This window comes from Sceloporus occidentalis, unplaced genomic scaffold (assembly GCF_023333645.1).
Source record: "Sceloporus occidentalis isolate IW3139 unplaced genomic scaffold, rSceOcc1.0.p SCAF_107, whole genome shotgun sequence".
Lineage (NCBI taxonomy): Eukaryota > Metazoa > Chordata > Lepidosauria > Squamata > Phrynosomatidae > Sceloporus > Sceloporus occidentalis.
The window spans coordinates 2985448-3003532 of record NW_028317087.1 but is presented as its reverse complement, the minus strand read 5'-3'; the positions used below and the strand labels follow the sequence as shown (position 1 = coordinate 3003532).

The 18085-nt window shown below is 40.3% G+C and overlaps 1 protein-coding gene across 1 annotated transcript in view; it reads left to right on the top strand.

Moving 5' to 3' along the window:
• LOC149283271 (LIM and calponin homology domains-containing protein 1-like) overlaps positions 1 to 18085 on the top strand; it is an 81870-nt gene that overhangs the window by 57875 nt on the left and 5910 nt on the right. Inside the window, exons 14-21 of the mRNA XM_089497802.1 lie at positions 1489 to 1524; positions 7171 to 7297; positions 8302 to 8459; positions 9643 to 10051; positions 10386 to 10589; positions 11254 to 11341; positions 11497 to 11618; positions 12548 to 12658. Of these exons, the coding sequence (XP_089353928.1) occupies positions 1489 to 1524; positions 7171 to 7297; positions 8302 to 8459; positions 9643 to 10051; positions 10386 to 10589; positions 11254 to 11341; positions 11497 to 11618; positions 12548 to 12658 (1255 nt within the window). The remainder of the gene's footprint in view (positions 1 to 1488; positions 1525 to 7170; positions 7298 to 8301; positions 8460 to 9642; positions 10052 to 10385; positions 10590 to 11253; positions 11342 to 11496; positions 11619 to 12547; positions 12659 to 18085) is intronic.

Below are 18085 nucleotides of genomic sequence, written 5' to 3'. Positions count from 1 at the left end.
CATTTTCTTTATCTTCTAAACTTGTTTGGGTGATGATAGGTTTATTGAAGAGCTGCCAGAGTAAGAGTTTGTGCTTTGAAAGTGAAAGCCAAGTATTGGGAAAAAGTTCTACTTGCTGAAAGAACAGTCGATGTCTAGAACGGTCTGTTCAGAAGTGCAAATGTGTTATCAGCGAGCACACAAATATTTTACATTAGCGTTAGACTTGGGGTACTGTATAATGCAGTATAATTTGATTTTGGATAATGTGAATAATTTTACTTTATCTGTACTGGAAGGTTTACAAACCACTCAGTGGGGATGAGTGCCAAAAAGTGGCATAAACTTTCTCCCAATGCGGGTGTTGGAGGCTGATATAGCGGGGATATATAACAGATGTGGGATAGACGTAAAGCTATTCTCACTATGGTACCAGATCAAGGACCAGGTGGGCAGACTAGATAGGCCGGTTCTTACCTGCTATAAAAATCATCTAAGTCAGTTCCTCCTAACTCCATGCCCTCACTAAAACTTTTAACAGTCTCATCGTTGCTAAAAAATAAAGGTCACTTCTCACTGATTATACATCTGGGACTCTCTGCAGCCTTTCACACTGTTGACTTGTGATAGCCCATCTTCCAACTCCTTACTAACTGCTCCCCCTCACCTTTCACCACTCACAATCCACCCTGAACATTGCTGCCAGACTAATATTTCTACCACATATCTCAATCTGTCACCCCAGTACCTCCATTTGTTCTCTATACCCTCCAGAATTAAAGTCAAACTCCCATTTGGAGCCCTTAACAACTCTGCACCCCCAATATATCTGCTCTCGTATTCAAATGCTCTCTTCACCCCCCCCCCCCCCAAAAACCTGTATCTCTCTTCTGCAGTCATTACCTTTTCCCACTCATAATCCATATTAACCCATGCCACTTCTCCACCCTGTTCTGTCAACTACCTACTCGGATTTTAAACACTCACTAAAAACCCAACTATTCAAAGAAGCATCCGGCCTTCCCTCCTAACACCCCCGACCAGGGTGCTAAAGAGGCCGTTGGCCATGACTGCCTGCTAGATCAACATAGTTCTCCACTACAGTCAACTTGCCCAAACAGTCCCCTGCTACTGACTCACTTCCCCTTCGACTACCTAATAGATTGTAAGCTCTCTAGGGCAGAGCTCTCTTCTCCTTCTGTCATATGTGTTGATGTTGTTTTAAATTGTCTGTATTGTAACAGCTCTACGGAATCTGCTGGCTCTAAACGAATACATCTAACATAATGAGCTGTCAGTAAAAAAAAAGCCTCTTCTAGTGGTTATGCCAAGTAAAACAAATATAAATGCTGGTGTATTTTTGTGCTATTTTGATCAGAATAACTATTTTGGGGTATACGGATCACTCCCTGTTTTCACTAAATTAGGCCATTAGAAACATTGTTGTAGATAGTTGCTGTTTTTATAATTTGTTGCAAAGTAAATCTAATTTTGCATTTGCTCTTATAGATTCAGTCCACGACCTGCTGTGTCTGATGACGCAGAGTAAGTTGTTTCTTATGCCTGGAATTAAAATACTAGTGCATGTTTCCATCACACATTAACAGCCACTACGCAGCCAATGCACGTACTGGAATGGCTGAATACTAAACTACAATTTTTTTTCCCATTATTTACAAAATAAGATGTTTCCGCATGCGACTAATAATTCATTTGTAGTTCAGAATCTATTGTGCTCCTATTGTGTGCTAATTCTGCTTCTGTGCTCTTTGCAGTCTTCTAATTTCACGATGCAAAGCATGGCGAGAGCGAAAATACCGAATTGCAGAAAAATTTGAATGTTTTCATTTGTGGATAGCTTTTCAGACTGTTATATGCAATGGAAAGGATCCTAGTTTATGCCAATAAAATATTAGTGAGTTGGGACAAATCTGCTGCAGAAAACATTCTAGAATGGATAGTCTAGCTTGCAACCAGTGGTGGAAAAAATGCATGTCAAGCAGTTGAGTTGATGTGCGACCATGTGTGATCTATTGATGTTTGACCGTGGTGTGATTGCTGGTGACAGATATGTTTTAAGCGTCTCAAAAATGGCAGGCCGTCCTGGGCTTTTCATGCACTTCAGTTTCTAGCATTAACAGACAATGGTCCGTTACAAATAAGTTGGTGAGGGGCAGCTCTGTGGATGAGAAAGGTCTCTTTGTACTCCGTGTGTGTTGTATGTAGAAGCAGATGGGCAGCAGAAGACCACATTCAGCTATCAGCTAAGAACTAGATAAGTGCATCTACTAAAACACAGTAACCACTCAGTGTAATACAGATTGTCCCTTACCTAGAACATCAAATTAATTCATATAGTCCATCCACTGACTGCATATTGGACTAGAACCTTTGTTACCCTTGGCTAGGTAAGACTAGTTGCAATCAGCCTCATTTTTTTTGCTTGCTAAGAATTGGATAAACATTTCTGAATCCCTCAGTAATGGGTGTGATGTTTAAATCCAAGGTCTAAATAACAAAGCTCTGCTTAAAACAGAGTACAGAACAAAGTAAGAGCTCAGTGCGTATTAATCAAGTCAGCAGCGGAGGAGTGAAATTTGGACCACAAACATTAACATATTACGTTCTAGCATCTTTGTTTCTAAAACCATATGTCGCTGATCTGAAGAGCTAAACCCCAGAAAACAAGTGTGTGTGTGTGTGTATGTCTACATACATATGTCTATGTGTATATGTGTATATATATATATATATATATATAATATACACATACACACACACACACTTGTTTTCTGGGGTTTAGCTCTTCAGATCAAACTCTTCAAATTCTTACAACCTTTGGAACCTCGTAATGTAGAGGCCAGTTAGACGCAGCAGGGAGTATTGAAAATAAGCGTTTAAATGCAATACACTCAACTCAAATAACATTAAAGTATGCAAACCATGTCTATGTATGAGTGTGTATATATATATATATATATATATATATATATATATATACATATACATAGACATGGTTTGCATACTTTAATGTTATTTGAGTTGAGTGTATTGCATTTAAACGCTTATTTTCAATACTCCCTGCTGCGTCTAACTGGCCTCTACATTACGAGGTTCCAAAGGTTGTAAGAATTTGCAGTATATCTATTTTTGGGGTATTAGCTTATTAGCTGGCTCCAAACTCGGCAGCTGCTATTAGATATCACATATGGTTACTAAGGCAAACATTTACTAGTAGGTATATAGATGTAAAGATCTGTTGGGTATTGTTTAACCCTTTGATATTTTCTTCAAAAAAAAAATCACAAAATTGCTCTGCGCTCATGGATAGCAAACAATATCAAACACAACACAGATTTATATTTAAAAATGTTGAAATACGTGTGGCACAGTTATTGGCATCCATTTTAGTCAATACTTTGTGCAAAGGGAGGTATTAGCATGATAACATATGTCTGATGAGGTTGGAGAATACATGACAAGGGATCTGAGACTATTCCTCCATACAGAATCTCTCCAGATCCTTCAAATTTCGAGGTTGACGCTGGTGGATTCTCACAGGTTTTCTATGGGGTTAGAGTGCGCCAAACCCACCTCTGGTGTTTCTCCAAACAGCTCTATTTTGATTTTTATCTGACCGTCGAACCCAATCCCATTTGAAGTTCCAGTAGTGTCTAGCAAACTGAAGATGGTTGAGTTTGTTTCTGGATAAGAGTAGAGGCTTTTTTCTTGAAACCCTTCCAAACAACTTGTGGTGATGTAGGTGATGTCAAAGAGACTTTCTGACCCAAGACACAACAATTCTCCAGCTGTGATCCTTGGTGATTTTTTGGCCACTCGAACCATCCTCTTCACAGTGCGTTGAGACAATAAAGACAATTATTCCCAGCCCACTTTGCTCATATTTAAGGGTGCTAATATATATATATATATATATAGACAAAAGTATTGGGACACACTGTTATACAAACAGAGACTGTAATGATAACTAATATGTAGTTGGACCCCCTTTGCAGCTATAACAACTTCCACTCTTCTGGGAAGGCTTTTCACAAGATTGTGGGTGTTTCTGTGGGAATTTTTGCCCATTCATCCAGTAGAGCATTTGTGAGGTCAGGCACTGATGTTGGATGAGAAGGAAATGCTGGCAATCTCCATTTCAGTTCATCCCAAAGGTATTTGATGGAGTTGAGGCCAAGTTCTTCCACGCCAAACTCACCCAACCATGTCTTTATGGACCTTGCTTTGTGCAGTGGGGCACAGTCATGTTAGTATAAAAAGGGCCTTCCCCAAACTGTTCCCACAAAGTTGGAAACAGCATTGTCTGAATTGTCTTGGTATGCTGAAGCAGTAAGGCTTTCCTTCACCAGAAGTAAGGGTCCAAATCCCTAATAAAAGCGACCCCATACCTGGGAACTTGTGGGCTCCGGCTGCCTGGAGTCTACCCTTGTGGGACATGGCCAGGACTACCTGGTGATGTTGGTGAGCGTTACTGCCGTCGGCGGTGGGTGTCCCCACTGACATTGTGGGAAACATCCCCATTTAAAGGGGAAATTGGTGGGGAGTGGGGCGTGTCAAAGCCCCACTCCAGCAACCCGAAGGATGCAGCTCTTCTCCCAAAGTTCTCTGGGCCAAACCCGGATTTCCCCAGGTATACCCATACCATTATCCCTTCTCCAATAAGTATTGCTTCAGACCTGATGAAGAGAGGATAACTCTTGAAAGCTTGTCTTTTTGAAATATTATGTTAGTCCAGTAAAAAAGGTATCACCACACATCGTGTCTACTGGACTAATGCAGCTTAACCCATTTACAATATATATATATATATATATATATATATATATATTATATATGGTTGTGGCAGCGCCATGAGATTTCTGAGGGAACAACAAGCCTTCTGTTACAGTTGTCCATCCCGTAAGTCATTTCTTGGCGGTGACATTGGAAAGTATTTCGGCTACTTAACCTTACCTATGTGAATGTAATTGTGACTTTTATTGTGAATTTAAAAATAGAATTTGATCAAACTAAAATTAGTTCGCCCCATTGGGATAGGTGCCAACCAGACATGGATTTGTCTGGTGAGGGATTTAATGCACATCCCCTGCAATAAAATTAAGAAACCCCCTTTATTTATCTTTTATGGCAGATGGATTTTTCCTTCTGTGAATTATGTGATTTATATACTTAATCGTTTCGGTCCCGCTCTGGAAGGTATATAGACTGCATGATGTCATCCAGCCGCTTTAATACCGGAGCTTATCCTGAAGAGACGGGGTCGGTTTGTTCCGCCTGCCAGCGTAAATCTACACGCCAGCATCACGCGATGGCCGTTCTGCGTGACTGCAAAGTATTTGCTCAGGTGTGCGTATTGCCACCTGATGGCAGCTAACTGGAACGTTACCGTTTTTGGGATAAAATAAAGTGAAATGTTTGCATGGTGATATTGCTGGTCTGCAGACTCCTTCTGTATTCAATTTAACCGTTCCAATGCCAGAAGGACTGATGCCATGTTCATTAGGGCAGATTGTGTAAAGAAGGATGTCTGTTGCTCTGCTAATTTGAATAGTCGTCTTGTGATGTATTTTGTGTTACGTTAGAAATAAAGATGAGCATATGTCTTGTCTTTCGATCTGTAAAAAGGTCAGATCACTTGAGAATAATTTTCTTTAAAACTTCTAATTTTGGGGCTGAAAATCATGTCTCGTTAATTGTTGCTGGGGAAAGCTTTGTGTTATAGCACGGCTGCAGTGCAGGTGTGAAAATGGATTTCCATCGTAGACAAATACATTATGTGCTGCCTTACAAAGCGGTAATATATAGATAGAAAGAGCATTAAGCTCTGGGGAGTGATTTTCTCATATCTGCCAAACCCAGCTGTGGTTTAAGGACAAACAGGGAAGTTTTAGGTTGCGCCATAATGATGGTTATGTTTTGCATGTTACTTAATGATACAAAATAATGCATATGCTGTGTAAATGGTAAACCCGTTAACATCCATACCCTTGTGTGTTCTGTTTTTCTATGCTTGATAGAAGTACATTCTATTATTTTGGGTGTTTTTTTGTTGTTTGTCTTATTTTGTAAAGCTGCGTGATCCCATACGTTCCTCACATGTTGTTCTGTTCTTTCTCGTTTACACATCAAAGAATCTTGTTAAACGTTAGATGGAGGTTTTAAAAGGGGCAGTATAGAAGGCTGACATTTAAACAGAACGGTGGCAAACCCTTAATCCCCAACATTTTAATGCAGTCCGGCTGGGCTTGCAAAGTGACCTAGAAGTGGATGATTTCTGTATACAAGATGAAAATGTATTACTTGCGCCACCATATATTTATGGATGTTGACTACAATCTATATACACAATGATCGGTGTTTATAAAGGTCTGGTTCAAATTGCCAAATATGGGCATTTCAGTGGTTTCCATGGTAATAGCTCCACATTAAAGTCTCTGCACCAGAACTGTATTTAAAAAATCATGGCTTTTTGGCTACTGTGCTATTACTGCAGGCAGGAGGAGGGGGTCACATGTTTCATTACATTAGTTTGGAGAAGGACCAGTCCTTCACCTGAGAAAATAAGATGGACCGTTCCTCCAACAGACAAATCTGTGGCATTCTAGAGCATGAGGTGGCCTAAAACATGTACTAACCGATTACAGTCAATTGAATAGTATGATTAATTATCTGCTGAACTAATGAACTTCTTAATTATCTCATTATCCATTTATGTTGTTTGTATGTATAGTCGTGTTGTATTTTATTTCTTACAAATGTGGAATTTCTTTATAATGAGGCATTGCAAAAAATCTCAGCGCAAATGCTACCTGTGTGTAATATTCATGGGGAGAGCTTTAGATTCTGTGCCACGTTACTAACAACCGGCTGCCCTGTTTCCCAATGTGACTCTGCTCTATAATATTTCCACTATGGGGGTCCCAGTACAGGCCCAGTCTCTGTATTATGAAGAGACCCTCTTCGTGTTCGGAAATGACAGGGTTGGGATCCGGCCTAGGACAGCAATCCTCAGAAATGCACCATAACATAAAATAATGCCTAAAAATAAGATGCCCCCCCCTTCTGTTTTTTCTTGTGCTGTACCGCCACCTTGTGACGGTTTTTCAGAATGCATGTACGCTTGGCTCAAATGAATTCTGCTTTTAATGGAGCATTTTGTGTACTGTGCAGGAGCATGAGCATGTGTGATATGAGGTATGAAGACGAGGCACGTATGCTGCCACACAGCCGGGCACACCAAGAACACCTGCAGAACATCAATGACCTGCTTAAAGAGGAAGATCATACGTGGCAGGATGTGAGTAGCGTAAAAAACTAGCCTACTAGGCATGCAATAGACACCGGCTAATCTCTGGAATTTTAATGTCTTGAAATATTAATATCTGTGCACCAGTAATAGTGTAAAAGTGGAGTAAATTGTTACGTCGCTCTTTCCACTTTGTGCCAGAATAGTTCTTTAGATTGCCAACTTTGTATCCTTTGAGTATAAATTATGATTTTTGCACTCTTATCGGTTATATTCATCTGTGTGGGATGGTTATTTTACCTGTTATTTAAAGTGGTGTATTCAAGAAATGTTTTATTTTGTTATTAACTTGTGCATTATTCTTTGCCTCTGTTGTGTATGCCTACCAAATTAAATAAGTTTCCAATTACTATTTTCTTTCCTACGGAGCCTTTGTTAATAATAAAATTGTATGTGTGGTTAATGTGTATCAAACAATACCCCCCTTTTAACTGGTTGAATCAACCCCTGTGAACCTCCTGCTAGCACCTTTTACAGAAAGAAGTCATCAATGGCATGAGAGTAATTCATGCTGGAAGTCCGATGGGTTAATGCATCACCTCACCCTTTTCACAGATATGGGACACACAGCCCTAATTCCTATTAAGAGTCTGGGAATTCTGCCAAATTCAATGTTCTACATTCGGCTACAGTCTGGCTCAATCATTATGCCCAAAAGCTATTGGAAGCCATGTGTGAGAGACTCGCTGCCTTCCGTGTTTATAGAATATACGTACTGTATAATGCTTTTGCTTTAAGGCAACAATATAGCTAAAGCCTTTCTGTTAGTGTAGTATCTTAATGGTTTTCTGTGTATTTGTGATCCGTACTGACTTCAGTATTGGGTGGAAGTCATGTGTGCATATTATACTCTAACATATGCGATTTGCAGGTTTTTACTGAAAAAACGTGGAGGGATATTCCTGGAAAAAAAATATCCTGCTTAAAGCAAAATATTTATGTTTTGCTTCATGTTTGAAGGGTTTATTCTTCCTTTTGCGCGTATGTCTGTTTAGGACCTGGCCAAATGGAAGACCCGCCGGAGGAGTGCGTCCCAAGACCTGATAAAGAAAGAGCAAGAGCGGAAAAAGATGGAAAGGTTACTCAGTGGAGAATACGACTTAACCGAGAGAAGGAGAAGTATTAAAACATACAAGGAAATAGTGGAGGAAAAGTAGGTTGCTTTTTAATATCCCACATACGCGTGTATGTGTGTCTCTCCCTCTCTCTTTCTCTCTCGATATATATATATATATATATATATATATATATATATATATATATATATATATATATATATATATATATATATATATATATACCGGTGTGTGTATATCTATATAGATATATATATATATATATAGATATATATATACACGTACATATATAAATCCACAAAAACTTTATCTACTGCACTCATCTGTGTCGAATGGTCTTTATATACCCAGATGCTGTAGCGTGGTAAATACAAATGTCTTAAGAGATGAGCACTTATGGGATTTTTTAAAAATATCAAGTGGTTTATTCATTCAAATCGACGTTTCATGAAAGCGGATGATGCAGTAAGTGTTTTCCGCCACTGTTTGTTTTGTAGTGCCACCTCTGAAAGCCGTCCGAACAGCCAACCTTTGGCCCTGAGTACATTCCCTCAACTCATTCCCTCAACTCATTCCCTCAACTCATTCCCTCATTCCCTTGCTTGCTGCAAAACATCCGCTTTCATCATTGAGGTCCATTGCCATAGACCATGTACCCCCGTTGGGGAGAGGTCAGGTCCAATCAACTGTTGCGCACAAAGGCATTTTAGATACTGATGCTGGATACAGTTGCTCCTTGATACAAGATGAACAAGAGGGTGGCTGAATTTCATTTGGGACTCCAATAAGCTGTAATGTTACTACATCGTGCACAATGGGATGAAAGGGCCCTGTACTATTTATATATAATATAATAAACAATAGGATGGAGGGGGGAGGTCCTCAAGACAAGGAGTTGGGTGACACATGGGTATTTGTACCTGTCTGTGAGGAATTGTAGGTTGTCTTGATAAAGGTCTCTGGAATAAACCACTTGATATTTTTGAGTATCTCTTTAGACTGCAGTTCGTCCTGTCTCATGTATATTTTATCACCTTGTGGTGTTGTGTGTCCATGGATCGCTCCGTCCACCATTAACAGCACAACGTCCAGCTCTGGTTTGAAATAGAGCAATTAATGCAAAGCAGCAAGAACTGTGTCAAAAGTTATGCAAATGCAAAAAATTTTACTTTTTATTTATTTTTTACAAAATGGATAAAGAGGTTGTGAAACGTCCTCAAAGGCCACAAAAAAAAAAAATATTTTTAACTTTTCAAACAGAGAACGTCGAGAGCGGGAACTGCATGAAGCTTACAAAAATGCAAAATCCAAGGAGGAGGCAGAGAAAATTTTGCAGAAATATATCGAAAAGTTTACAATAAGTGAAGCTGTTCTAGAGCGCTTAGTTATGCCAAAAATCCTGGAGAGAAGCCATTCTGTAGAGCCGAGCTTATTAACTTCGTCAGAGGACCCGAATCTTATGAAGTACCTGAGGCAACAGTCTCTGCCATCTCCAAAGTACACAGCAACTGTAGAAGCCACCATCTGCCCCAGCAATGACCTTGACTCCATGTTTCGGCCAGGCCGATCATCTCCAGTCAAAAGCGTCATCTCCAAGGCCGTGCCCATGCTGACGCCCAAGCCTTACTCTCAGCCGAAGAACTCGCAGCAGGTGCTCAAGACGTTCAAGGTGAGCTGGCACATTGGGGAGGAAGCTCAAAATTGATAGTTTGCTTCTATTTCCAATTCCAAAGGAGGAAAGCTTTGGGTGATCCTGGCCGTAGTTTTCTGTTATGTTGCACTATAGCTTCCATCATACATTACACATCATACAATTATAATTCAAAAATATGACTGGTGCCTTTCAGTGCAGCGTCCTAATGCTTATGTGTAGAATACTTAATAAAAAGTACCAAATAAATACAGGGTCTGGTAGAAATCACGTGTGCCTGTTATTATTGGACTAGATTTTATCTTTTTTGGGTTAGCCCGTTTTAAATATTCTGTTTTTGTGGCTTCTTTAGGTAGATGGAAAGATTAACCTAAACGGAGAGACATTTAATGGCGTGGAAGATAAGGGTCGATCGTTCGCACCCACGCTGACTCGATCTCAGCTGTTTGAAGGCAAGGCCAGAGTAGATACTGGCACAGAGACTAAGAAGGATGTTTCTTGCGTTGAGCTCAATTTGACAAGGCCCAACATGCAGAAATCAAACAAAGAGCTAGAAGTAAGAGTTCTGTTAAATTCACTCTTTAAATAAATGTGTTTTTCTGCATCTGGTATAGTTATAATGTATGCAGCGTTTTCTGTTATGGGAGAATGTAAACATTTATGGGATTGGCGTGTGGGGGCTTTCCTGAATCTAAGAGGAGGCCAAGGTCTGATTAATGTATGTTTTACGGCAGGTCCTATTGCTTCAATACTTGCAGAATATGCCTCACGATGTATTCCCATCTTGTTATTCTTTTCTTTTGATAACTGCTATGCAGTGTGAGTCCGAGTTATGGCAGAAACATGCTTGTGACCCGGTGGCAATCTGAGTGCTAGATTTATGGTCTTAACTCAACCAACATGTGGCATAAATTCTCTGTTTCGACGAGGACGCTAGGTTTTCGTCTGTTGAATGCTCTTGTGACCGTCCTGGCTAGATGTGTTATATTTTATATCAACTACGTTTTGCACTTCTTGCTATTCAGCTCATGTTGTATTCACTTGCTGGGAGCATTGTTGCTCTTTCTTGTATCTCGATTGGATCCTCATGCCGCTTTCCCCCCCCCCTTTTTTTTCTTTCTGTACCCCTCTCCCTTCGTTAAAAAACAAAACTTCAATAAATATTGATTTACCCTAAATTCTCTGTTTCTTTTTAAATGTTTTCTTTACTTTGTGTTTAGGATTTATCGGGAAGAATCAACCATGCAGGTGAACAAAATTCTGTTCCGAAGACGGAGTGTATCAGCTCAGTGCAGATGTTCCCAGAAGGTTGGTTTGTCGCTCTCCAACGTGATGGTATCATTGTTCTCCTGCTACTGCAGACTTTCTAGTCATGTCACCTCTCAGCAATGTTTTGAGGCATTCTTTGTATTTGTGAATATTATTGTAAATGATTCATTTTGTTCCGTGTGGTTTCCATGTAGGCAATAGTCAGCCTGTGACCCTAATGTTGCGTGGTTCTACTGTGTCCAGCCTAGAGTTTACGCCATGCACTCCTACCAAGGAGTCTTCTGTTTATGGGAAGGAATCAGAAGGACAGCGAAAGGTAGAAGCTAAGTTAATGTTCATACATTGAATATAGAGATTACACATAAATGATACTTGGCTATATCTATTTATTCAAACTGAAAGCTGTGAAAATGAATAACCCACAAAAACACATTGGTGTGTGTACACTGCAGCACCCGGTAAAAGTGAATTTATAAGGTTCGAGGTCAGACCGACCACATCAAGTACCCCCTATGTCCACTATTTGCATGCAATAGTTTGCGGATGCAAAGTAATGTTTTTAGCTCTATGGAGGTGATGAAACATAAATATCAGTCCATAATATAATATATAATAATAAAAAAATGTAATATAAGATTCTGTATCCCTGTTTAACAAATCCCCAGAGCAATGCAGCATTTGCATTTCCATGACTTCAGCATTTTTACCCCTGGATGGGACTTCTCATTTTCAGTGTAAAAATCCACATTTTGCTCTAGAAATTCCACGCCAAAAATATTTTAATCCCCCCAGAAGTGCTTCTGTGACATACAGTTACATAGTCACAAAATCTTATTAATTAGATGCTGATACAGCGTTATGCTTAAGACGCTTAATGCCTGGCTCCGATCCCCGTTTTTTGACGGTCAGGTAAAACATAAGTGTCCCTGTTTGGTCACATGAAACGTTGGGAGGTACGCAGCGGCAGTGTCTGTGTGTCAGATAAGACTTGCTACCGGCTAGTTACAGATCTTTTTTTATGACCAAAGGTTTGGCCAACTTTAGTTTGCCGGATGGTCTCTTTCAATAACCCTAATATATTAAGGTTATATTACAGAATTGTAACATTCTGTGGATAGTCTACAGTCGATGAGTATAAACCTGTAGGTTTGGGTTGTTGAACTGCACTCGCAATTACCCGCTACTTTGGCAGAATTGCTGTTTACTAGACCCTCATCATTTTTTGTTTGGTTTTATCTTCTCTAGACTGTAGATTCCACTGACAGTGAGCAGAAAGAAAAGGGGTCTCCGTCGTTCAAGAACACTAATGAAGATGGTCAAGAATCCTCCCAAAGAGAGCGTTACGGTGTGTTAATCGTATTCGGGGTCATTTAAAAGCATAAGACTCTATTTGTTTTTGGGGGTTTTTTTTAAATTGATTTACGTTCCAGAAAACAAAATTCTTTACACAAAATTTGCCATCATTCTGTAGAGCATTTAAATCTATAAATAAATAATACATTAATCAATAATAGTAATAATAATGTAAGAACCTGCAATATCAGGTGGTAAAAGCTCTATAACAGACCTGTAGAGTTCATTTTGACTTCCTGCTTAAAAAAATGTGTAAATATATATTTTGTGTGCCTCTTTATGTGAAATCCAATTATATGCAGTTTTATATTTGACTTATAATCTTTGCCTTCAATCTCAGAATCGTCAAAATGTGTCCAACTAAGTATTACGCTTAAGACGCGGAATGCCTGGCGCCGCTCCAAGTTTTTTTGCCAGTCAGGTAACCGAAGACTCGGTTAACTGCACTCCGTTTCCCCTTTTTGTGAGCACGGTGTTTGGTAGCTGGCCTGGGGCTCACTGTGTATCACCCGTGTGACTCTCATTATACTATTACATGTCTGTGTTCACCTTGAATGTCACTGGGTTTATAGAGTTAACAGAAAAGGTACTTAGGGGCAGGTTTGTGACGTTTCCGGTTTAATGCATTTCACAGTAACTAGCAGCAGTACGACGCTCATCGAATCCTCCCAATGAGCCACCACCTTTAATAAGCAAAACAACTAAACAAACTTAAGTACTAAGATTTTCATTTCAAAGAAGGGACCAGTCTTGTCAACGTAGTAATTTAAGCAACGTGGGATGTTCTGTGATCCTGTTCACCGTAAACCGTTATTTAGAAGTAAATTAGTATAAACCATGATTACTGGCTGGGATACCGGTTGTGGTCCCTGAGTGCTCTGTGAGGAAGCAGAAGTTCCTTGAATAGCCTTACTCTTTGCCATTCACAGAGGGTAGGGAGAGATAAAATGGCGTTTCAAAGCTTCTGTTCACTTGGAGTACAACAAAAAAAAAAAAGTGTTGGTTCCATTTAATCGGATTGTGCCAGAACTTACATGAAACTTAACTGCCTTAGCAGCTGTGTTGTCAACACGTTTTAAAGCTGTCTGACATATTGTGTACTTGGGTATTATCTGTCCTGATCTTTGTGAAATCATTTATTGTGATTAAGAAAGAAACAGTCTAGCATCTAAAGTAGGTGGAACTACGACTTTAATGTTCTCCGGTGGCATATTTACCTTCAGCGCTGCCCCACGCCTAACCCAGGGCAGCGCAACATACCTGCCGCTCTACATCGCTGTTCTTTCTACTGGATCATGAGGTCATATCCCGGCGATCCACTTTTAAAGGAAGCTTAGCACCGAATGGAAGTATGAAGATTGACTCAGCCCCGCCATCCTAGGTATTAATGTACTGACCGGTAAAGGCGATCAGTAATCTACCTTTTAACCAGTCCATTGAGTAGTGATGTTTTTAAGGTTTCTATGGACTTATATATAGCTAATTGTATGTGAACACAACAGAAATATGTTTATGTTTTTTATATTATAAAAAAGTCTCTATGCAGCCCTGACCACACGCTTTTAAGTGTCCCTGTTTGGTCATACGAAACGCTGGGAGGTAGGCAGCGGCAGTGTCTGTGACTTGCTACCGGCAAAGTTTGGCCAACTTTGGTTTGCTTGATGGTTTCTTTCAATAACCTTAATGTATTAAGGTTATATTACAGAATTGTAACATATTCCGCATTGCTGTATGAGAGAGGCCGTTGGGTTGCTTTTACTGCTTTTTGTGTTTGTAGGTGGCTATTATCGTTCATCTTATTCCATCTATTCAAATAATTTTCTTCAAGATGTATTAATAGATTTTTTTTGCACAGATCAGTTTTTTTCTGATCAAGTTGACATTTTGCTCTGGGTCAAAACTGAGTTTTTGCCCTTTAAAAGTAACTGAGAATGCAGTAGAATATTTATACATAGTTTATTTTCAAACTGTCATCATTGGTATCATGTACAAATTTATTCTAGTTGTACATTATCACTATTTGCACTCCGCCAGGCAATGAAAATCTCTACTGCCATTTCTTAGTACAGAAATGTGATATGTAAGTTGGTTGGATGTAATAATAAGTAATAACATGTGTTCATCGCTTCTTTCCCAACAGATGAAGGTGAATGTAACAAGAATTCTCCAGTAAGTAGCCACGACTGTATCACATAAATGACGGCTCAGACTAGAGCTTCCAGGCTTAATTCATTTCACTTTATACATTTCATGTATATGAATGATTGCAGGTTTATTAGAATCTACCAATATGGAACCCTGCCATCTCACGGTCCATACCCTATGACCTGTAGCTATTAGGAAACAGAGGGACAGGGAGCACAGATTCCACCCCAGATTTTTTACCAGAAAAGACAGGAGATGGACGATGCCAGAATGTGGGGAAACACAAGCTCCCCTCTTTGCTCTATTCTCTGTCTTGTGTGAGAGTCGCCCCACGATCTTTGCCAGTGTCTGTGGAAATAATACCGACAGCTCGCCAAACTCCCACCTCGGGAAAACATACATTCTTACACAGACACCCCTGCATGTAAACATACAGTGGGGCAAAAAAGTATTTAGTCAGCCACCAATTGTGCAAGTTCTCCCACTTACAAAGATGAGAGAGGCCTGTAATTTTCACCATAGGTACACTTCAACTATGAGAGACAGAATCAACAAAGTCCATAAATCACATTGTCTGATTTTTAAAAGAATTTATTTGCAAATTATGGTGGAAAATAAGTATTTGGTCAATAACAAAAGTTCATATCAATACTTTGTTATATACCCTTTGTTGACAATGACAGAAGTCAAACGTTTTCTGTAAGTCTTCACAAGGTTTTCAGACACTGTTGCTGGTATTTTGGACCATTCCTCCATGCAGATCTCCTCTAGAGCAGTGATGTTTTCGGGCTGTCGCTGGACAACACGGACTCCCTCCAAAGGTTTTCCATGGGGTTGAGATCTGGAGACTGGCTAGGACACTCCAGGACCTTGAAATGCTTCTTACGAAGCCACTCCTTCGTTGCCCGGGCGGAGTGTTTGGGATCATTGTCATGCTGAAAGACCCACCCACGTTTCATCTTCAATGCCCTTGCTGATGGAAGGAGGTTTTCACTCAAAATCTCACAATACATGGCCCCATTCATTCTTTCCTTTACACGGATCAGTCGTCCTGGTCCCTTTGCAGAAAAAGCCCCAAAGCATGATGTTTCCACCCCATGCTTCACCGTAAGTATGGTGTTCTTTGGATGCAGCTCAGCATTCTTTCTCCTCCAAACACGAAGAGTTGAGTTTCTACCAAAAAGTTCTACCTTGGTTTTATCTGACCATATGACATTCGCCCAATCCTCTTCTGGATCATCCAAATGCTCTCTAGCAAACTTCAGACGGGCCCGGACATGTACTGGCTTAAGCAGAGGGTCACATCTGGCACTGCATGATTTGAGTCCCTGGCGGTGTAGTGTGTTACTGATGGTAGCCTTTGTTACTTTGGTCCCAGCTCTCTGCAGGTCATTCACTAGGTCCCCCTGTGTGGTTCTGGGATCTTTGCTCACCCTTCTTGTGATCATTTTGACACCACAGGGTGAGATCTTCCGTGGAGCCCCAGATCGGGGGAGATTATCGGTGGTCCTGTATGTCTTCCATTTTCGAATAATTGCTCCCACAGTTGATTTCTTCACACCAAGCTGCTTTCCTATTGCAGATTCAGTCTTCCCAGCCTGGTGCAGGTCTACAATTTTGTTTCTGGTGTCCTTCGACAGCTCTTTGGTCTTGGCCATAGTGGGGTTTGGAGTGTGACTGTTTGAGGTTGTGTACAGGTGTCTTTTATACGGATAACAAGTTCAAACAGGTGCCATTAATACAGGTAACGACTGGAGGACAGAGGAGACTCTTAAAGAAGATGTTACAGGTCTGTGAGAGCCAGATATCTTGCTTGTTTGTAGGTGACCAAACACTTATTTTACCTAGGAATTTACCAATGAATTCATTAGAAATCCTACAATGTGATTTCCTGTATTCTTTCCCCCCATTCTGTCTCTCATAGTTGAAGTGTACCTATGGTGAAAATTACAGGCCTCCCTGATCTTTGTAAGTGGGAGAACTTGCACAATTGGTGGCTGATGAAATACTTTTTTGCCCCACTGTAGATATACCTGCACGGATACATACTGTGCTTTGCAAAAGTATTCACCCCCTACTTTGCTGCGTTACGACCTGGAATTAAAATGGATTTGTTGAGGATTTTATATAGGCAAAATATTTTTTATTGTAAAACAAATAAGAAATAAGGCAAAATGTAGAGCCACCTTTTACAGCTGCAAGTCTCTTGGGGTATATCTCTATAAGCTTGGCACATGTAGCCACTGGCAAAACTGCTCCAGCTCCTTCAAGTTGGATGGGTTCTGCTGGTGTACAGCAATCTTTGTCACACCAATTGGATTGAGGTCTGGGCTTTGACTAGGCCATTCCAAGATATTTAACTGTTTTCCCTTAAACCACTCGAGTGTAGCTTTAGCAGTATGCTTAGGGTCGTTGTCCTGCTGGAAGGTGAACCTCCGTCCCAGTCGCAAATCCCTGAAAGACTAAAACAGGTTTTTCTCAAAGATTCCCCTGTATTTGGCGCCATCCATCATTCCTTCAACCTTGACCAATAGGGGATGGTGTTCTTGGGGTGATGAGATTTGTTGGGTTTGTGCCACTCACAGCTGAGTTGCTGGGCGGCCCTCTCTTGGCAGGTTTAAGGTGGTGCCATATTATTTCCATTTCTTAATAATGGATTTAATGGTGCTCCATGAGATGTTCAAAGTTCCGGATATTTTTTTATAACCCAACCCTGTACTTCTCCACAACGGTGACTTCTGAAGGTAATTGGTTGCACCAGATCTTATTTAGGGGCTTCATAGCAAAGGGGGGAATACATATGCACGCAACACTTTCCATTTTTTTCTTAATTTCGCTTCAGCCATTTGGAGTATTTTGTGTATGTCCATTACATGAAATCCAAATAAAAATCAATTTTAATTCCAGGTTGAAAAGCAACAAAATGGGAAAAATGCCAAGGGGTTGAATACTTTTGCAAGGCACTGTATGTGTGTACGCATGCATGTATCCTCAGGATCTCTTGCATGTTCATGCACTCTGCTGAGACATGCTAGCAGCGAGGGCCAGCATCTCAAGCACCTGTACAGAGCCCTGCTCCCATGATTTTTGGGGGGTTCATACATCCAAAGCGGGATCCTTTTGTTTCAGCATTCATTATCTCCCTGAAAGTGCACCATTAACACTGTTGCATAGTGATAATAAATTTTTGACAGGGTTTGTAACATATGACAGGGCTCATACTAGGTTGAAGGGAGCTGTGTGAGATATAATGGGTATAAAAGGGTAAAGTGACCAGCATGCGTT